General features: G+C 40.4%; 1 protein-coding gene across 1 annotated transcript in view; it reads right to left on the bottom strand.

Annotated features, from left to right (window-relative positions):
- The window catches only part of LOC117417872 (inactive heparanase-2-like), a 68,130-nt gene that overhangs the window by 15,055 nt on the left and 30,326 nt on the right, over positions 1 to 22,749 (bottom strand). The window contains exons 4-9 of the mRNA XM_034030256.3: positions 13,994 to 14,167; positions 13,330 to 13,504; positions 8,972 to 9,019; positions 6,675 to 6,768; positions 4,033 to 4,139; positions 3,643 to 3,757 (exon numbers count right to left, since the gene is read on the bottom strand). Of these exons, the coding sequence (XP_033886147.2) occupies positions 3,643 to 3,757; positions 4,033 to 4,139; positions 6,675 to 6,768; positions 8,972 to 9,019; positions 13,330 to 13,504; positions 13,994 to 14,167 (713 nt within the window). The remainder of the gene's footprint in view (positions 1 to 3,642; positions 3,758 to 4,032; positions 4,140 to 6,674; positions 6,769 to 8,971; positions 9,020 to 13,329; positions 13,505 to 13,993; positions 14,168 to 22,749) is intronic.

Raw genomic sequence — 22,749 nt, 5'->3', positions numbered from 1 at the left:
TGAGAATATATATAATAGGGATCCTGAATCAATTCTGTTTATGCTGTGCAACATCTAGTCATTGCTTGCGGAACAAGATAGTGAACAAGATTCAGTAACAACTAATGTTGTTATGAAATGATACAAATTTTGTAGAAGAGATGTCTTTTTTTTAGATTAAACACAATTTATGAACTAACTAGGGCAAAGACCTGTCCTGTGGAATGTAGAACGTCTGCAAGAAAATTGACAGAAATCTGGGAGTTGCCTAACAAAGCTGCTGTGCAGTGAGTTTCAGGATCACAAGGAGAATTCATTTAGCGCCCTGTCGCTCTGTATACTGTTGGTTCCCTTGCTGGTTTGTATTCCTTTGAAGGTATTTGAGAGTTTGGAGTCTGTCCTCTCTTGTTTACATTCCATGTAAATGGATGTCACAGGGTTGTGAATATACTGGATATTTCTTGTTTATTCAACTGTCTGTGCATGTGTTATGGCTTCGTATAACTGCATTAGACACAGTTTATGAGAGCCACAACTTTATTATCGCTTTGTATACTCTGTCATTGGATTTTCTAATGGCCCACCCACTCTGTACCCTATATAAACTGGAATTTACTGCATATACTTTATTTCCCCATGTAAATCAATTCCTCCATCTTGATTTACCTGTAACACTGTTGCGTGGCTACAAGTTCATGAGTGCTGTCACCACCGGATAGAGATTCTACAGGACATTCTGAACCACCTTAAAAAAAAAATCCAAAGAAACACATTTGTGGATTTTAACTATCGGTCTTCAGGTGTTACATTCCCTTTGTCGCATACAGGGAAGCATTTTGTTCGCACCCCATTAATAAAAGTAGAAGAAACAAGAAGGCAGCTGAGCCGCTGGGTTGGGATTGCGGGGCCCGAGGCTCTGAGAGAGACAGACTCACCCTGACTGCTCTCTTCTCACTGGGGCACGAGGGATTAAAGGGATGGAGCTGGGTTATAAATTTCTAGGCAGGCTGACAGGTTGAGGCTGTTGCGAATTCTCGCAGTGGGGAGCCTGACCATTCACACAGACGCCCAACTATGTTAAAAGCATTGTGATCCTGGTAGGGGGCGATAGTTGTGCAAAAACACCAGGCTTGCCAACAGTTGAACTGCTGGATCCCAGGGAACAAACATCATCAAATCATCAAGTTTCATCATAAATACTTTTTCTTGTTGAAATCTTTTTTTTTTTTTAAACCCTATGACACATCAATAAAATCAGAAACACACTGTAGTTATTTTGGGGAGCTTTGTTAAGGCTACATTGCTGCAAGTCCTTGCACTACTCCAAATCATAATCTGCAAATGACTTTGTACTCTAAATGCAGATTGTCCACTGGAGTCTATTTTAAAAATTGGGGTGTAAAAAAAGTTTAAAGATCTAATGAAGTCAACCTTCTATGGTGATTGATCTTACTAAATTGCTATATATTAAAAAAAAAAATTGCTTGGTAATCTACAAAAATGATATAAAGTTGCTGTTTTTTTTTTTTTTTTTTTTGCTAGATATCCACAGTTTTTAAGACCAGTTAAAAGTTGTGTAGTGAATGTTATGGAGCAGTATGACAATGTGTAACCTGACCAGACTTTTAGAGTTTAGCACTGGTAGGTAAAGTGGTAAGAATGAAGTGGGGTAGTGTGGCCTAGTATTTACAGCTTAGGGACTGGGAGAAGATGAAGAATTGCAGTACCAGTTTAGGATTAGAGGACTGGGAAGCAGTCCTAGTGGTTAATGCTGAGGCGCTCTTCACTGTAGCTGTCTAACAGTAAAGCGTGGTGAATTGAGGGGCTGCAGATACTGGAATGGCTCCCTCCTGTGTGCGCTAGAGGCTCGGGTTGCATGTCTCTCAGCAGCTGGCTGTTCCACATAGGGAGGACATGTGTGGAGGGGGGCTGACCTGGGCTGCCGACAAAGAGCTAATGTTTCACTCTGCAGTCAACACCATTAAACTGCTTTCATCTCAGCTAATAGCTCCCACGGGAAAATCGCAAGGTGCCAGAGGAGCCAAAAGGCTGGGCCAGGCCTCACTGTCAGGAGTTCTGAGACTCAGGGATGCTGTATGCTCTGTTTCACTCTGCTTTGTCAGGGCACTAACCTGCAGCATGCTCTGTTTCACTCTGCTTTGTCAGGGCACTAACCTGCAGCATGCTCTGTTTCACTCTGCTGTCAGGGCACTAACCTGCAGCATGCTCTGTTTCACTCTGCTGTCAGGGCACTAACCTGCAGCATGTTCTGTTTCACTCTGCTTTGTCAGGGTACTAACCTGCAGAATGCTCTGTTTCACTCTGCTGTCAGGGCACTAACCTGCAGCATGCTCTGTTTCACTCTGCTGTCAGGGCACTAACCTGCAGCATGCTCTGTTTCACTCTGCTGTCAGGGCACTAACCTGCAGCATGTTCTGTTTCACTCTGCTGTCAGGGCACTAACCTGCAGCATGCTCTGTTTCACTCTGCTGTCAGGGCACTAACCTGCAGCATGCGCTGTTTCACTCTGCTGTCAGGGCACTAACCTGCAGCATTGCAACTACCAGCTCCACCTGCAGGGTTCTAGCTCTTTATGCTGGGAGGCTTTGGAATCAATGAAAACCAAATACTTCCGCAGATAGGACTGAGAGGACCGTCACCCTTGAACCACAATGAGTACCTAGCGCTGGCACCCTTGAATCATAATGAGTACCTAGCACTGGCACCCTTGAACCACAACGAGTACCTAGCGCTGGCACCCTTGAATCATAATGAGTACCTAGCTCCGGCACCCTTGAACCACAATGAGTACCTAGCACTGGCACCCTTGAATCATAATGAGTACCTAGCAGTGACAGATTTCACAGAATTCAACTTTGCAAACTTCACAGGGCACCGGGGGGGGGGGGGGGGGGGGGGGGGGGAGGAGTATTTGGTGACTGTGTCAAACCGAACTGACTACCTTACTATTGGTATTATTTGTGTACCTAGCTTTGTCATTTTTTATTAAGCTGAGCAAGAATCTAACGGTAGGAGAAGGAACACTGAAAATAAACTTGAGATGGTCTGTGAGATTCATAATGAAGGTTCCAGATGTATCTTGTTCTATGCCAAGTTAAACAGGACTTCAATCAATCAACAACATGTTTGGATTCAGTAAAGGCAAGGTGTGAAGGGAATCTAAATCACTCCTTCCTCAGCTCTCTAATACTGTCATTGCTTAATGATCACTAAAATACTAAATTCATAATTCTCTCAGACTTTCATTCTAAACCTTAGTATTGAGCATTATTTCACGCTGCAACTGTTCAATCCATCAACTGGATGCATACTTGTTTTTTACCCAAGGATAAGCATCCAAAATCGTACAGTTACTCACGTCACTGAAGACATACAGATATGGCATTGGTCTTTCAAACTGTTCTTCCTGGTCTTAAGTTAATCATTACAGTGCCAACTTTAAATGTTTTGGCACACAGTTTCCCCTTGTCCCTTAACAGAAGTTAATTCATTTGGCTCTTTGTGGTTATTGATCTCAAACTATACCAAAACCGACAAGCAGAGCCAGTAAGGACAACAACTGATCAGTTTTCTGTATTTCAAGAAGACCTGAGCAATTGCCGACTGGAATTCATACACTGATATTGATATAGTGAAACTCACAGGTAAAGGGTTGAAGTTCTGGTCCACCAAGTGATTGTACCCATAGTCGAAAAATGAGTGCCGTATGACAACGTCAATTCCTTGCATTGCAGAGATTCCCAGTGTATTTAGCCACCTGGAAAATATGAGGGCAAAGTGGTGGGCGAGGAAGAGAGAGACAGCTTCAATGTTAAAACTTTAAAAAGCTAATTGAAATATTACCACTTAAATGGTAAAGAGCTTAGGGCTGGTGTGTTGGCCTATTGCAGTCACTCACTTCACCTTGCTCAAGCTAATAGCTACTTCAATGCACTGAAAGCACTCTATAGGGGCTAGGATTAAAATGTTGTGCTGTGGCAGAGACAGGGAAGCAGTCCAGTATAACAGCTTGTTTAGACAGTGAATACTCACAGGAAGCTGGCTGCGTAGGTATCTGATAGGTTGTTGGTGCCCCCGACCCAGGCTGGCCCGACTCCACCAAGCCACACCTTCTTACCCGGGGCATGAGTCTTCACAGCCTGGGGGCAATGACAGGAGGGAGGGACGGCACATTGAAATATTATTATTTCTCCAGTGAAACATTCTCCCACATCTCCAGTTCTTACTGGTTCTTCCACTGTGTCGCTGGTTGTGAGGAAAGCGTCTCTTAAAGAGCTCTGGCTGGAAATGGTCTTTTAATGAAACACAGCTGTAAGGCAAGGTTGACTTGCACTGACTAACCTGTAGCACCACAAGGCCACATCTACAACCCGAGAGAATTTACAACTTCTTTATGGTACTACTCACCTTTTTTATTACCCAAGTAGCAACATGCAATGTCCTTTTAAAACTCACAAATTAACTACTGATTCTGTCTCATGTCAGCTCTACAGAGCCGCCCGTGGCTTGCTTTCTAGAGTTTAAGTTGGCTCAGTAGTACCATGCCAAATATGACACCACTCCTGTGGTTGTGTTATTAATATGATAATTTGTATTTCCACCAATACATAATGCACATAAAAAAGTCCTATAACATGAATAAATTGGCGATGTGGTTTGCAAAAAAGTAAACTGATCAGTATACAGTGGAAACGTGTCATTTTTTTGGGATACCACCATTTTACTTGGGAATAATTTTATCTGCAGGGGTTTGTCAACTGCTGTGTCACTCTCACTCAATCTGGATTGTGTCCACTCCTGGTTGTAGTACAGTATTGTCCCTTACATAAATTAACAGGGAATTAGTTTCGGGATAGTAGATCCCATCCAGTATAGCAGGCAGGTGTGGAAGCAGGACCTCCATTTGTTAGCGGAGTAGCGCCTTTTATTTGATAGTGTTTGTACGGTGTTTATTGTCTTTTGTACGACGGGCCATATGTCCCACGTGAGCTACCATTGCTGACAGCGTCACGTGGGGTTCCTAGCTGTACTATATGTAAATAAAATCTGCACGCCTGCGGGGGCGTGTCATTCCCAACCTTCTAGTCTCCCTCTCCTGTCAATCACGCAGCGATCACGCATCCACGTAACCCAAGTCATTTAACTAATCACCCTTCAGCCACATGTAGCGAGACCCCTGGTACAATACCTTTCAGATTTCTGGCACACTTTCGCTTGATTTAATGACAAGCTTTGATGTATGGAGGCTAAACCAGGATTTATATTTCTGACTGTATTTGAGTTATCAATTACATTTACAATACCAAAAAGCTGAAAATGCATGTGATCGGATGTTGAACTGACCAGTACTGCAGTATGGATATCTGTAATAGCACACTGATGAAGGCATGGAACTTTTGTCTGCTTGAGTTAGTTTCTTCTAAATTCTACCTAATCGTAACCAAAGAAAAAGCACCTGAGCTGTACTGAAAGTTTAAAAACATTCTAACATGTTTATTTTAAACCCCTGTCTTCATTCTAAAGTAGTACAGCGCATTCACATTCTTCATATTCAAAAACAACAAAATAAAAAGGAAATCCGATTTTATGCTTTCACTAAACGTTTGGCACAGTCACCTACCTTCCATAACTCACTGAAGTAACAGTTTATCATTGAGCGACGTAGATGCATGCCAAAAGGGTGTAACACATATTTATGATCAACTTGCCCATAAGGTGTGCCAAAATCACCTACTAATTTGTAGTTTGCCAATATGGCATGGTTTTCAGTATTGTAATTTATACTGTGTCAAAAGGCAAGAAATGCACATACAGCCTGTCGAAAGATCAAAACAGTCACTCTGCCCTATTGGCACATTCCCCTTGATTTCTTTCATGTGCTAAGAATAGAATGTGCATATTGTAACCAATTAATCTTGAAACATTCCACACAAAGGACGCTGTCGGATATGTTTGCTTTAGCTCAAAGCTTTTTGTGTGTGTTCAGGAGTTTCAATCCCAAAGGTTGCAGGGAGACCTACAGTATCCCCGGGCTGAACTGGAAAGATGCTCCTCCTTGTCAAGTGGTATCAATACCTTTCCTTTACTTATTTTCCATGTAAAAGGGATACTTTATATCATCTTCATTTACACAATATGTAATTTCCTAGCGATCTCTATTGCTGTCCTCTGTTTTATTCATTTTTTATTATGCTTTAAAAACAAACTAGTCCAGCAGAAAAGACTGTTGTGAAGCACTTAGTCGGATTATCCTAACAGCTGTGATTTCCGTCCCCTCAGTAATTGTGATTTTGTATAGATTTTACATGTGCTAACTCGCAGTTGTCACAGTTACATCAGTGGCACGCCCCTAGTGGTCATTTGTGAAATAACCTCACTTTAGAAATTCAGCTTTTAGCAGTCTTTTCAGGACATAGTTAGTAAGCCTGGTGAATAATGATTTAAGCAGAAACAACAATAGAGAATTCTAGAAAAAACATTCTCCATTATATAATATAAGGGACAGATGGTGATAAGAACGTGAACACAATAAAGTTGAAATCCTCATTTCATTAACAAGCTGCAGAGGTATCTGCCTAAAACCAATAACACATATCATTACAAATATTTCAGATACCATGATTTATATCTCAAAAGTGTATTTGCCCCCCTGATCCACCCCCTGCTCAGATCACCTTCAGCACTTTGGAGATCTGCTCTGTAAGAGTGTCCAGCAGACGAGTCTTCATGAAATCAGCAACCTTGGCCACCCGTGCGTCAATGTAATAACTGTGTGGAAGACAGAGATCATTACCAATCAGAACACATCTATTAGATCATAAAGGGAATATGTCTGGGGCTTGAATTTCTCTGTGTATATGAATTGCCAGTGGAGGTCTAACTTACTTATAGTGAATCAGAAAGCCCTGTAAGGATATAGTCCTGTAAGTCTTTCTGATTAGTTTGATAAAACAAGCCCCCTGGCTCCTTATTGGAAAGTGTGCAGATAAGTTACATGCAGCATGATTGACACCTAACTTGCGTGCACTCAGCAACATTTTTAACTCAGCCTACTAGTCAGGCAGCGTTTAATGCGGCTGACCAGCCACTGAGAATACATTTAAAGTTCTCTTATTAAACAGCCTCTGAAACTTGCACATGGAAAAGGTTTCATTTTCATTTTGGGCAATCGTTGAAAGGTTCAAGCCCTAGGCTCTCTCGCCATGCTTGTTTTCTTTAATATAGTTATCCTTTCAATATCTTAGGCATCTTAGTCTGTATTTATTTCCACGTGATCAATTAGGATTCCAACAGAACCATTTCAATTTGACTAATATCAGCATTTTTCAACATATTCATATCTTGCATTTTTTTTACATCTGGTGGCAATAATGGGGCAAAGGTCATTGGGTATAGATGACTCCCAAGAAAGACCCACATGTCCCTTCATAGTTCACACAGATTACGCTTAAGATACAAAAGATCCTTTACCATTATCCAGTGAATAAAAGCTGTAAGTGTACGTTTTCTAATGTTCTGTGAGTTTGCACTAGCGTTCTGTTATCAGGACACCTACAATTTCATTAAGCTTGCTTTTTCTGAGCTGCCTTTGCCTGGAATGCCTTTCTGACTCTTTTGAAATTCTAGTTCATTTTGAAACTATGTCATCGAAGATAGAGTGCCATTACAGCTGGGACTCTTTAATGAATGAAATGACTCGACAAATAACCTTATCTGTCCTGTATAATACACTTCCACTCTTGTTGGTTTCTGTGTTGCCTGTTTGTGGTTTAATACTGTAATCCAAAAGGGGATTCTTTATAAAAGTAATTTGCTTCATAAACATCTGTTTGAGCATTACTTTTGACAGATATGTGATCATATTTTTGGCAGCCCATGTCCTTTGCTAAAACATACTGTGTGCTACATGATCTTGTCACAGGTGAATCTTAGAATGAGACTTGTTGCTCTTAGCTGGTTAAGCTGGATCTTACTTCCAATAGCTGTGTCTCCTCAGAATTATGTGATTGGATAGTTTTCATATGAAGCTGTTGCTTTGAAAATGTCCTGTTTCTGTCACATATTACTGTTGTGAGGAGTGGAAGATGAGACAAGTGCAACAAATAGCACAGGATTCAGATTTACTAAATGAACGTTTTGGCCTCTAGTCCTTTAACACCATGAATATTTAAAAGGACTGGGCCAGCTTGTAAAGGGGTTCTATCAGTGTTTTAATTCTCCCCCTTTCCTTCCACAGGACTGCACAGAACTGAACCCACAATCCCTGTCTCCCTGCAGCAGGATTTGTGTGGAGCAGTTCTACACAGGCCATTATAGCCAATAAAGTTCATAAACACAGTTTAAGGATTCTAGATAATGAGATAATAGCATCATTAACACCGGGTGCTTCTGTAATCCCTCAAGGAATGCAATACCAGATGTAAACATGACACCCCCCCCCCCCCCAAAAAAAAATAAAATAAAATAAATAAAAAGTCACCTCTTGCTCCTGGTTTGTTAAGGATTAATACACTAGATCATTTCAGCATCTAGAATTAGGTGATGCTTCTGATTACCTACCTGAATTACGTCTGTCTCCTATAAGGTGATTATGTGGTGTAGTAACTTCCTAAACACTAACTCTGACAACCTAGTTTCAAATCTACCTCAAATTACAATTCAAATAAACTTGCTTGCCTGGTTTTAGCCCTCAGAAAAAGCTGTGGAAATGCTCATTATGATTATAATATCTTTAGGGGGAGCTTTCGTTCAAATGCCTCATAACAGACCTCTGAATTGTTTCTACAAGCTTCTTCTGAATAATTTACAGAAAATGTATATCAGATCCCTTTGAAAAGATTACTGTGTGAGACCACTGCACTTATGTTCATTAAAATATGCTAGTCACAACTCCCTCCAGCATATGAATGCATGCTACTCTTAAAATATTGCATTAAAAGGAACAAATAAAAGACAAATGCAGAATACCTACTGTTGCCATGTAACTGCATCTACAACAGAGCCACCAGTCTTCATGAACCTGACAAGCAAATGAAAAAGAGGTTACATTTTGAATGATATTTAAAGGAGCAGATGCAGAGATCATCTTTTTTGAGGTTGATAGATTCCAAATTCCAAATGGATTGCCCTCTGCCTGCTGCCAATGGAAACAAAGGGGTCTGATTTAAAATGCTTTCAACTCAGTCCCAGTGGCAGACAGAAACAAAATATTATTTTTGCTGGAAATCTAAACCCCAGCCTCTCCATCTGCTGGTACCAGCACTGCCAAATTATCAGATTATCAGGTGTTTATTCTCTGTGACAACACAGACAATAAAACCTAATAATACGACTTGCTGTATAAATCTTGGTGTGTATATGTGTTGTGTGTGTGTGTGAGAGAGAGCGAGAGAGCGAGAGAGAGGAGAGAGAGAGAGAGAGAGAAAGAGAGAGAGAGAGACATGGCAGAAATGTCCTAATTTGGAAAATATTTTCCAGGAAAGGATCTGGCAAATACTCCCCCATTCATCAGCTCACACCCATGGACCCACAGTTTATAATTAAACACTCACTGATATCTGGTCAACGGTCAGCCATAGTAGGGACAGAGCCTTCCTAAATCAGCCTGTCCACCTGTCTGCTCCCTCTCTCGCTTGTCTTGTGTCTAAATTCAGTCGGAGTCTTTTTTGCTATAATCATAAACTGGTAGTAGCAAGGGGTGGTGTCAGCATTTGAAGAAGATTTATTTCTAAACATTTGTGGTCATCTGTCAACATGTGCTCCATAAAGCCAAACCCACAGAGGGGCGAGAGGGGCAGGCAGTTGTGTAACTGTGGATTTTCAGCAGGATGCTGGACATTAGCAGGGCTGTAACCATAAATCTACTGATTTTCTGGAGCAATAGAAAACTACTCGTTGTAAATAACAAATATAATACAGGGCAGCTGTAGCACTTATTGGACGATAATTAGTAACTGCAGAGTGCAGTTGGATTGCAGTTGAACTGGACTTATATTAATGGCAGGTTCTATCATTATATTATCAGGGTGATTAAAAAGTACAGCAGGAATTACCACTGAGGAAGTACAGGGCCTGTGATTGTGTATTCGCTCCCCTTGTTGGGTAGCAACCACTTGAATACTGTTTAAAACTACAGGTTACTAAACAAACCTACCCTACTAATCAGACAAAAGAAAAATCATAGAATTACATTTTGTGGATCTTTTATGTTTAATACTTTATTATGCCTATAAAAGATAAAGGCACATTTATATTGGTATAATAGTTTACAAACATTTAATTTCACTGTTTAATTACAAAATAAAGCATCAAAATATAAGACTGAGCTATTTACTGTTAAATGCAATACTTCCTTGAACCTGGGATTAATAAAAGTCCCATAAACCTGGGGAAGAAGCTAATCACAATTTAAAATGGTGCATTAGCCGAAGTGTCACGTATTTACATCAAAAACGATGTCTGTACAATGTTCTGGCAACGCCTCAGAGTTAACATGTGGGTTAAATTATGCTTACATCTTTGAAGATCACAGACTCATAGCACTATAACTCAAAAACAAAGTTTAAGGACATTGCACTTAAACAAATACAACTCCAGCCTGTTAATTAGACTACCAGAATATTAACCTCCCTTTTTCAAGTGTTAAATGGGTAACAATGTTTGCTGTAAAGTTGTAAAGAGACACAGAGATGGGGTGGCATTTTGGCTTATGGCTGAAGCAGTTGTGGTAAATATTTAGAAACCTTGTAACTGCTGTGTTAAGTGCAGTCCCTCTTACTGCTCTCCACCCACCCTGAAGGTACATACTTACTGTCAGGCTGTGATCTACAGCCCCAAGCCGGCGATGGGAGAGCAGATAAGAGAATTACACAGGTGATTACTAATTACAGAGTGTGCCTGTGATGAATGAAGGAGCTTTTCTGGATAGGAGCTCGGAATCACACAAGCACTCTCACACTCACATGCATGCATATGTGCAATTAAACCAATAGAAACCCATTAAGACATCTCACTCAAGCTGACAGACAGAGGCAAGTCTTAAACTGAGCCAACTGTGCCAGTGTTCCTCTCCCACATGAGGGCTGTAGTGCTCTGGTTCTCTCACTAAGCATTCCCCTCTAATTATACCTTAATAATGCAGTGGTTATTTACAGCATTATTTATTGTCCTGTCGTCAGTGGTGTAGTCCTAAATCTGAAGGAAGAGGAGCACCACTAAAATAGAGATTTTCTTAAACAAGGATTAATATATGAATTCACGTTTTAGTTGTATACTGAAGTTTGAATAACATCTATAATAGGTAATGCATTTATCTAATTTCTATAAGAATTTCCACAAAGTGTCTTTCTCCATCTCTTCAGAATGCTTTAGTTTATGTGTCTGGGTGTCAGTGGCAGAATGATGATGTCTGAGCTGCCTGTCTTAACTACACCTGTCATTACATCTGAACCTGAGTGAAAGGTTAACAAAATAATTCACTACTATCTGAGCTGCTTAGTCTGGGGTGACCTCACATTGTCTCTACAAAATACCACCATTCTGCAGTTGATTAGAACTTTAGTCAGTGAGTATCTGAAGCATGTATTTTCCCCGGTAACACGTTTTGTTCTGGATGCGCTGTGTGCTGTGGTTGTAAGATGTGTGAGGTGTGACTGCGACTGCTGTTCCATCTGGAGACCACTAGAAACAAAGGGTCATATTTTCAATTCATTGACAGGTATTTAATAAATCCATTCACTAATGTGTTGATTTCAAAACAAGACAAGCTGCCCTCCCTCATTGTTTACAAATGAGTACTAATCAATGACAATTAATTTGTTTTAAAAGCCGATTGGAATAACATTTTCCTCTCATCCTGGGCTCTGACATTTTTGCTGCCGCACTGGTGGACCGACGACATGAACTGACAATGAAAAGTACAAGAACTAGCTACATCCTCCATTAGTGCTATTCTTTACAACTCTGCAAATCCACCTGACAAAAAAGTTGGCCTTATCTTCACATTCAGTCGTGGCCCTCTCACCATTGTGAGGTGGTTTTGTGATGTGAAGACAGGGGCTAGGTTAAGACCACATAACTCTGATCACTTCGAACCCAGCCCTCCAAATGTGAAAGTCATGAAAGGGTAGCCCGCTTTGCTACCAAGCCCCCCTTGACTGTTTACCTTTCAAGCCGTCTATCAACCTGCCTGGCTGTCTGCCTACATCTATTAATACTTCACTTCAAATCCCCATGTCTAGAGATTTTATGCGCTCAATTTGCCTGGACATTTCTCATTGAGGGAGCACAGGCTACAGCTCAGGAAATGCCAGATTTATATGGCAATGTCACTTTGGAAATATTATTGAGCAACTACCTTGCCATGGCTGTCATTACACTCAAGGAGACTCTAAACCCCTATTGACACAGCCAGGGTATAACGCGTGTCCTAAGATCACTGCACATTCTCAATTAGTTATAACCTCAAAGGAATATCACTTTGCCTTTACAGAATCTTGAGAAATTAGATTTTAAAAGACTTTAGTGTTGGACTGTGAGCCCTTGTAAAAGCGATGTTACATTTCAGAGGGATGAGTGTGGAGAAAAACAAATACTGTACATAAATAAATAATTAGTTTCAACAGGAAATAGGGCCAATTAGAATTGTTTTACACCTCCTGGCTCTGGGGTGAGGGAAGGCTGAGTTCTAGCTGGTTGTGAGCAGGAGACGGCACTGATCCAGTGCTTTCAGTCTGTGTGAAGCCCAGCACAGGTGGAAAATCACACTTCCACGTTATTAATCAAGTGACACTTTATTTAGCTGACAGAGTGTTTAATCTGCGAGGTTCTCTCAGGATTAAGGGCTGGCTCGATGTGAGATAAACATCTCCTCTCAGGCGAGTGCTACCTAAAGCACGAGAGCTCAGAGAGGCCCTCTGATAAACAAAGACTTCACAAGCACCTGGTTAGACAGGGACTGAACCGAGATGGACAAACACTATATACAGGATATAATTTACAAAAATTGTCATAAGACTAAAAACTGAGTTATAGTCTTATCTTGTTTAAACTTAACACAAAGGGACCACAGACTCTCTTTAGAAGTAGATTACCAGCACACAGGAATTTGCCAGGATGTATAATAGTAAAAAAAGGATAAATTAATGATACATTCCTTTCCAAGCAATGTTTTGCTCATCATACAATTCCTTTTCTGAACTCTCTACACAGCAGGAGTTTTCATAATTCCCTATTGAAGCGTGATCAAGCACAGCGTTACTATTCCCTGTTAGCTGAGACCCATTAACCAGTGCCCTCACACAGTGCCCGCTTGAGCCTCGCGCCACTCACCCGTCCAACAGCAGTATGGCGGTCTTCCGGGGCCGCCCGATGTTGGGTCCGTAGAGGCTGGCACGATTGTTGTAGAAGCGCACCGACTGCAGAAGGTTGCGCAGCTGGAGGTAATCCCGAGCCAGCTGGCTGCCGTTTACAGAGCGCCCCACCATTGCCCGGTAGCTGTTGTGCTCTGCAGGGAGATTTGCACTTTAAAATAATTTAACAGTGTATTCAGATGAAAACAGCTTATTTCCTGCAGTGTAATTCAAAAAGGCATGAAGAACAGAACTACAGAGAACATTACATCAGAAATGAATTAAGCAATGATTGTTACACACATTCTGGAGCTGGGTGATCCAGCAGCAGCACGTGAAAGGCATGAGGATCCTTACTGGCTAATCGGAGGCAGGACAGTGTTCCAAGCAATTTCTGCCCTTTTAGACGATTTAATAGACCTGTATGTGCTATATAAAACACAGCTCGATTCTATTGCAGAAGAAAGAAGCACCTCTTTTCATTCCAGATTCGATGCATATAATATTGTTTCTTTTGAAGCATAGAGATGATGATAGCAGAATGCTAATCCAATTTCCCATTATTTCTGATTGTCAGTTCCCTCTCTTCATTTTCTCTGTTCTTCCTCACCTCCCATCTCAACTCTATTCTCCACAGCACTCACCGTTGCCCAGCTCCCAGGAGATGTTGTACTTCTTGCTAGCGCTGTACTTGAGGAGGCTCAGGGCACTGGATCCATTCCAGGAGTTATCAGGGTTTCGGTGCAGGGCATTGAGCCCGAAAATCAGATGCAGCCCGGCACAGTCGGCAAAGTTGTAGAGTTTGTCTAGAGACCTGGCTGGGAAAAAGCGATTTGCAGTTGTAACTTTGTTTCTTTACTCTTTTAGAAAGTCTTTCTTTGTATCTTTGTAAGGAGTTTGGGAATGGCTAGGGGTTGACAAAGCATGAATCTTATGTGGATTAGGGACTGTACATGATATAGGAAGGACAATGCTGGGGACAAAGCCCTCTGCTAATTTGCTGGCCAAAATAATTTTTGAATAAAAAGTTTAGACTTGCATAATGATAAAAGTGTGGAATATTTATATTTTGACAAGAACTACTTTGCTAGTCACACATGTAAAAAAATGTGAACATTTTATTAAAATACAATCAGTTTTCTATTGAAGAATTTAAGATTAGGCTTTAATTTGTGTATACAGTAATATACACCATAATCCATAAATATGTCATTGTAAAAAAATAAATTAGAAACTGTTTATACACTTAACTAGACACACAAAGGAAAGATTGAATGCCTTGCAAAATATAATTATTTATAATTTCAGCATGAACTTTATTTGCAATTTTTATTGTCTTGCGTCTATCTGTCAACCTGTTGTATTTCCAGTGCTCTTGTAGCACCGCGTTCACACTTGAATCCAGATTCCAGGAGAAACAAGCTATACCATTTCAATCTGGTGATTTCATAAAGGTATTTTAATGGTGGTGTCTCCAAATGACATGGCTGTGGACTGTGAACACATGATGGTTTGAAGCCTGCAGTAATTGTCACTCTGGAAATAAAAGGTGCTTAACCTCCTCTCACCAGCGAGACCCTTGCCATGTGATCTCACTTCCTTAAGCGTGGCCGAGGTGCTGTGGATAGCCAGGACCTCCTGCACTGCACGACTCTTTAGAGCTTGTTTTGAAACTCTATATTTTAAGAGCAGAGCAAGGAACATAAATATTGCAATGCACTTTGACCCCATTTCCTGTTGTAAAAAAGCAACTCAGAAACTGGTTCCGATTGACAGCCTTCTAAAACACTGAGGCCTACAAAATGCATGGACTTGTAAAACCTGAAGAATGTCTGTCAAAACATGAACTCCTTTGTAATCCCACAATGAACTTACAGAATCAGTCAAAGGAAGTTTGGACTGTACCATTAGCTACATTTGAAACCAAAATGTTGATAGATTTTTGAGAAGATTTAGTGAGATTGTCCAATGTGCAGTAAAGGTTAAAAATAGTTTTTACATATCTGAGAAGAAGGCTGTTAACTTATAAGCCCTTGTTGAAAACATCTGATCTATAGGCTTTCCCTGTAAATTCTATCTGTAACAAAAATAGCATGTGGAAAAAGCTGCAGTGTATCATATCTACATTTCTTAATACTGGTACTTGTATAATATTTTTGTATTCCTTTTAAATTATATATAATTTAAAAAAAAATTAGGATGTTTTGGACAAAGGCCCTTATATATCTGATGCATTATGAGCATCAACAATTTACTCAAAGCCTCCACTAGTGTTTTCTACTATTATAACAACCTTGACTTGCATAAAGAAGGAAACACATTGAGTGAAATAGCTTGCATCACTCGATTTTCAAGGTGTGGTATCCGAATCATAATCAACAAGTACAGAGAAACATCATCTATAATTGACAAACCCAGGACTGAAATACCCAAAAAGCTGTCTAACAAGGATGAGCAATACTTGAAGATAATATCCTTAAGGAATAGAAAGAAGACAAGCGTTGAATTGACAACAGAACTGGCAGAAGGCACAGGTGCCATTGTCCATCCATCAACAGTCCAAAGCACCTTTGACCATTGTTCCATAGTCCAATTTCTGTGTTCTTGTGCATATTTTAGTCTTTTAGTCTTGTTCCCCTTTCTTAACAGAAGTATTCTTACTGCAACACATCCTTTAAGTTCTGATTTCAAGAGTGACCTCCGTACTGTTGATTTGATGGACAACGACACCTGTGCCTTCTGCCAGTTAGTCACTGTGCTGTTTGGTATCATTGTGTGCACCACACTGAACATGGACCAGAGAAAGCAAAGGAGAGAGTTGTCTGAGGAGATCAGAAAGAAAATAATAGACAAGCATGGTAAAGGTAAAGGCTACAAGACCATCTCCAAGCAGCTTGATGTTCCTGTGACAACAGTTGCAAATATTATTAAGAAGTTTAAGGTCCATGGAACTGTAGCCAACCTCCCTGGGCGCGGCCGCAAGAGGAAAATCGACCCCAGACTGAACAGAAGGATAGTGCGAATGGTAGAAAAAGAACTAAGGATAACTGCCAAAGAGATACAAGCTGAACTCCAAGGTGAAGGTACGTCAGTTTCTGATCGCACCATCCGTTGCTTTTTGAGCGAAAGTGGGCTCCATGGAAGAAGACCCAGGAGGACTCCACTTTTGAAAGAAAAACATAAAAAAGCCAGACTGGAATTTGCTCAAATGCAATATTGACAAGCCACAATCCTTCTGGGAGAATGTCCTTTGGACAGATGAGTCAAAACTGGAGCTTTTTGGCAAGTCACATCAGCTCTATGTTCACAGACAAAAAAATGAAGCTTTCAAAGAATAGAACACCATACCTACAGTGAAATATGGAGGAGGCTCGGTTATGTTTTGGGGCTGCTTTGCTGCGCCTGGCACAGGGTGCCTTGAATCTGTGCAGGGCACAATGAAATCTCAAGACTATCAAGGCATTCTGGAGCGAAACGTACTGCCCAGTCTCAGAAAGCTCTCTTAGTCGCAGGTCATGGGTCCTCCAACAGGATAATGACCCAAAACACACAGCTAAAAGCACCCATGAATGGATAAGAACAAAACATTGGACTATTCTGAAGTGGCCTTCTATGAGTCCTGATCTGAATCCTATCGAACATCTATGGAAAGAGCTGAAATTTGCAGTCTGGAGAAGGCACCCATCAAACCTGAGACAGCTGGAGCAGTTTGCTCAGGAAGAGTGGGCCAAACTACCTGTTAACAGGTGCAGAAGTCTCACTGAGAGCTACAGAAAACGTTTGATTGCAGTGATTGCCTCTAAAGGTTGTGCAACAAAATATTAGGTTAGCGGTCCCATCGTTTTTGTCCATGCCATTTTCATTTGTTTTATTATTTACAATATTATGTTGAATAAAAAATCAAAAGCAAAGTCTGATTTCTATTAAATATGGAATAAACAATGGTGGATGCCAATTACTTTTGTCAGTTTCAAGTTATTTCAGAGAAAATTGTGCATTCTTCGTTTTTTGTGGAGGGGTACCAACAAATTTGAGCACGTCTGTATATATATATATATGGAGCACACTCTCTCATGATCGTTGCCCCTTTAAAAATAGACCCAGGACACACAGACTGGAAGTTTAGAACTTCATGCGCTTTTAATATTTACAAAAATAAATAAAATGAAAATAAATACCTAGCTCTTTTTCGAGCACTAACTAAAACACAAAAGGGAACCTAAACGAATTACTGGACAGCTAGGCTGTTTACCGTCTGAAAAACAAACAAAACACACAGTATTACACAACGCTATTCACAAACAGGCTTCACACAATACCATTCAGGGCTACCTGACACAGTCAGGTTCTTCACAACAAACAAACAATAAACAAACAATAAACAGGGAGGATTTTAACCCCCTCCCTGCTGTGTTACAGTACTTAAGAGAATACTTTTCTTTTATAATACTTTTCTAATATATTATTAATCTGGTACTCAGTCCATTCTGCAGATAAATTAGTTTTTCTTGTAATTATAACAGAATAGTTTCATTTTATTAGACCAATCAATTTCCCTGTTACCTTTATAAAGATTCGAGTCTTCATAAATGTGGGACAGGACATATATCTGGAATCTGTCAATCTGTTCAGTTTCACCAGCAAAAAAAAAAATCTCTCGATTTGAAAAATGTCACTTTAAAAGTGCCCTGGGAATAATAACCTATGACTTTATCACCTCCCTTTGGGATCGTGTACTCAACATACAGCTCTATGTTTTTGTCTTCACCATTACAAGGCAAAAACTTTAAAACATTGCCATTGAGTTCCTCCAGATGTCACCAGCCTTGATGTTGTGCCTGTAAAGGACAGGAAGCCAACTGTGTTTTCGATTACAGCTCTACTTCTCAACATTATAATGTGCTGCAGCCCTCAGCACACCAGTACCGCCTCTCTCTATATTTACAGTACCATTTCATTATATATATATATTTTTCTTTTTATACAAATAGAGTTGTTAAAAGGAAACAGGGCCTTGGTGTCAGAGCGCTGGATAAAGCAGATCCAGGTGTAGTGGAGGGATGAGTGATCCCAGACTGCCAGACACACCTCAATCCACTGTCCAAGGAGTCTCTCTGCACTTGACCTCCCAGATGCTACTGCCAGAGCGCACACCTGTGCACCAGACCATCATAGCAGGGCTTAAAGGGACAGGGCCCTGTGCAGTTCTTCCTCTAGTGATCACCAAGGCTGTACAATTGTTACATTGTCATTTCAAATACACTGTACCAGGTACAGTGAGTACCAGGAAGCAACAGCTCAGCCACACTTTAATTAATTCTTATGCACTTGATCTGATTAAACTATCAAGTCTCCAGTTTCAATATTTTATCTTCTTGATAATATAGAATTTAACTGTACTGAATGGAGATTTGGTCTCACCTAATATGCTTAATCGGAAGAGTCTGATTTATGAAGTCAGCTTGGGTAAGCTTAGCTACCTGTCTGACTCCTCAGTTGGTCTTTGTGGCATCAGGCTAGACATCACTTTCTCTAACAGGCAGTTGACTGGATTTCAGCATCAACTCAGAGCCTATGTGTTAGAACTGCTAGTGATACCAAAGCTGGCCTCATTGTGATTTCAATCCAACAGGCTGGTTCCAAGCAGCTACACATGGGAACTGCTGAGGGCTGCTGAGTAATGCCCTAGAACATTCAAATATCAGTATAAAAACCATTGTGGTTTTATTTAAAAACAAAACTCGATGAACAAGTAGACCACAGTAAGTGGATATAACACTGAGTAAGACCATATTCTCTAGTGATTTAAGCAGTGTCCAGATTTTAAAAATCAGACAGTAACAATCTTGAAACTGTAAAATTACTATGTAATCACACATTTTACACCTATTATTAAAAATGCTGTTGTTTTTGTTCAAAACGTTCTTTGCTGACATATGGATTAGTCTCATTTTCTCTTGTGGCACTATCACACGACTTCCATTGGCTGTATCCTCAGCTCTCACATTATAACCACTTGGCTTCCCTCAGTCATTTGGTCAGCATGCCTCCAGGTTCCTCTGACCACAAGCCTAGAAGAATGAATTCCTTCATTTTGGTCTAACGCACCTCAGGCTGTGATCTGGCACAGTGATTCCTCCAAAGGTGGGGGGGAGAGACAGTGAGATCATTGGTGAGGTAACCAGGTAAAAACAGGAGTGCACTACAGCTTTAAATGAAACCAGGCTACTTCCCTGTAACCTCCCAACCATGCTCTGTACCTCATAAAATGGAGGGATCTGGACAATGTCACAACGGCTATCAGATACCAGCAAGACTGCTCGAGAATGCCACGGCTCATTTCTGCAAGATTCTTTTTGTTTTCAGTTATGCTAAGTGCGCGCAGCGAGAACGGTACTGCCAAACCTGAAACCAAACTCCTGAACAAGCTAAAGACCACTGCTCAATAAAACTTCTTTATTTTTCATATGCCACAGTTAATTACTTAACCTGTCAGCAGCACTTTTGAAGAGAGGTGGAAAACATTTTTTCTTTTTTTTTTAATGCTTGTAGTCGCGCCATACGTATTCCCTCGGAGACAGTGTGAGCGGTTTCCGGTCACACAGGGAGAGAGGGCGTCAGGGAATGGGTAAATAAATAATGAAAATGAATAAAGGACAAACTAAGTGGTTGGAGTCACGCAACATGCTAGTTGAATGAGAGTAGCAAGCTATCATGTTTTGGAAAGGACTTGCGGGTATTCAGGGTGGTATCCCAGTGTCACTTACTATCCAGTATCAAAATAACAATTCTGTAGGGTGGGCTTTTGTCAGTCACTATGGCAGCCACTAAAACTCATAGCTTTTTGCTCGCCGCTGGCCGCTCGCTGCTCGCTCTTCGGGGGAACAGCATAGGAAATGGCAGGTGTCCCGTTTTAGTATTTTGAAAAGCTTTCGATAATCTGAACAGGGTATTCTGTGCTCCAGATAGAGTCCACATTAAACCCCAGGGCCATTTATTTTCTTCCAGCTGCTGTAGGGCAAGGAGAAGCTAAGGAGTTAAGGAACCCAGGAGAGGATGGGAGGCGGAAGAAATGTGAAACATTAAGAAATCATTTCTCCCTAACGCTGTACTTCCTGGTACCTCTCTTAGCAACAATTACATGAGCAATGGAGGGGTCTGGTATTTCTCAATAATGAGAAACAGCGTCTGGCCTAAAAATGGGAACTGTTTACGTCCAAATCCCCTCACCACAGAGCCTAACTGTGGAAACCACAAAACACACTGCAGACACAACAGCAGGGCCTGGCCTGGTTACCATATCAACCCTCTGGGGCTCCGATTCTGGCAGAACAGAAACTGTGTTTTATTGAGTCATAAATCAGAATAAAGAAGCTCTCTCGAACCAGAAGACAGGCAGTTGCAAGTACATATTTACACTGCGATCCTGAATTTTTCAAAGGTTTGTTTTCCCTGCTATAGTTTTGTTATGTTTTGAAATGCCCCAAAAGCGACATACACATTTCACAGAAAAAAATACCAAAATGTATTTTCCAAGGCTCCACAAACAAATGATAACATAACACTTTATTTCAGATTTGCATTTAAGTGATACATTTGGAATGATGCTCTGTGAAAGCTGAAGGTGTGTACTGTTGCTGCATGGTCCAAAATACGATTAAAACACCATTCCAAAGCCAAACCTTACCCTGTAAGTCAGTCACATAATATTTCATAAATTAAGTCTTACGCTGAGATACTCGTTCAGGCCAATCCCCACGAGCCCTGGAACTGCATAGCCCTGATCTTTAATTACAGACTTGTTTACCTTCAGTGAAGCCTGTGGCACTCACCAGGTGTTAGGGACTGTGGACTGCAGCAATCCCCTCCCCCTATCATACCCCTGCCTCCCTCAGCTTCTGTCTTTAGTGACAGGGCAGACAGAACCCCTTCTTGGAGGAAAATCCTTCTTTTCATTTTTTTAAAATTAAACTTCATATATATATATATATAAAAAATACTTGTACAGGCTCTGCATCAGAGCAAGATTTTTATTTAAAATCCCTTGCATGGTTAGTAACTATCGCATTAGCTCCTTTTTTTACGATTTGTCGTGAAATTGAACATCTAATAAAACTGTCATTTGTCTCTTACTGGAAGAGTTCTCAAACCCAGCTTGCATTCCATTTTATAAACCTTTGCCTGTGAATGTAATCAGTTCCTCCCTGTATAATGAAAGCTGCTATTAGAGGCGCAGTGCCGCAGTGTGTTTCAACCTTGTCCAGCATGACTGGTGCAGTGTTGGGGAGTAATGCAGCATGTGATGTAGTGCGCTATTGTAATCTGATTACATTTTTTGTAACTTGTAACTGTAACGGTTCCTTTTTCAGACCCGTAACAAAATGTGGTAATGGATTACATTGTATGTGAAAAAAGAACATCGTTACTTTTAGTTACATTTAAAAAAGAGACGACGGCTAACGCACAACGTGGAAATCAGAAAGCAATTGTCACAAGAACACGTTTTTCGAATCAGAAAATGGCTTTAGATGAAGGGGTTCGAGAGCTGGATTTTAAAAAGTATTTTAAACTACAGCCTGACCAAAACAAAAAAAAAAACTCTGTAAAATGTAAACTTTGGCTGAGAAGTAACAACTTGTAAATGTAACCAATTACTGTAATTAGTTACTGTAATTAGTTACAATTTTGTTCAAGTAACTTGTAACTGTAATAGATTACTTTTTAACAGTAACTTCCCCGACACTGGACTTGAGACATGCATTCAACTACACTGTTAAAATATGTTATTGTTACTACTCAGTTAGTTGGTATGCTGGGTATAACTGTACTTGAATGCACAATATCAGGTGCAAAAAATCAAGCATAATGTTTTTCCTTGTAGAGCAAATAATATAAATAATGACAATAAACAAAAGATGGTGTATTCAGTGCATGTTAATGTTAGAGATCCCCCACAGGACTGGAAAACAAAGTTATGCATTTGAATTTGAAAACAAGAAATTGTAAGGGAAGTTCATCTATAGGTCAGAAACTGGATACGGAAGTGAGTTATTTTAGTACATGTAGATTTAAAGCTGCTGATATCAGTAAAGGCTTACTTTCACTTTATACACTGCAGAAGAGCCTGAGCTGGCAAGCACAGTGTTTTAATGTTTACTTCATTAGCAGTGTATTTAAGTCTGGATAACCCAAATTAGTAACCCAACCTGGAGCATGCTAAGAGTTCAGTGAAGCCAGGACGATCCCTAACAGCTGCACTTGCTCTTGATTTATTTTCTTTAGGATTCATTAAGTTAACAGGTTTAATAGTATTAATCATAGACCTTGTGCTGTTAACAGTAAGGAACAGTGATCTATTCATATTACGGGTTATCTTTTAGGTGATTTCAAATAGATCTTT

Source organism: Acipenser ruthenus, chromosome 13 (genome assembly GCF_902713425.1).
Source record: "Acipenser ruthenus chromosome 13, fAciRut3.2 maternal haplotype, whole genome shotgun sequence".
In the NCBI taxonomy this organism is placed as follows: domain Eukaryota; kingdom Metazoa; phylum Chordata; class Actinopteri; order Acipenseriformes; family Acipenseridae; genus Acipenser; species Acipenser ruthenus.
Note: the sequence above shows the minus strand (reverse complement) of the source record. Positions and strands in the feature narration are given on the sequence as shown.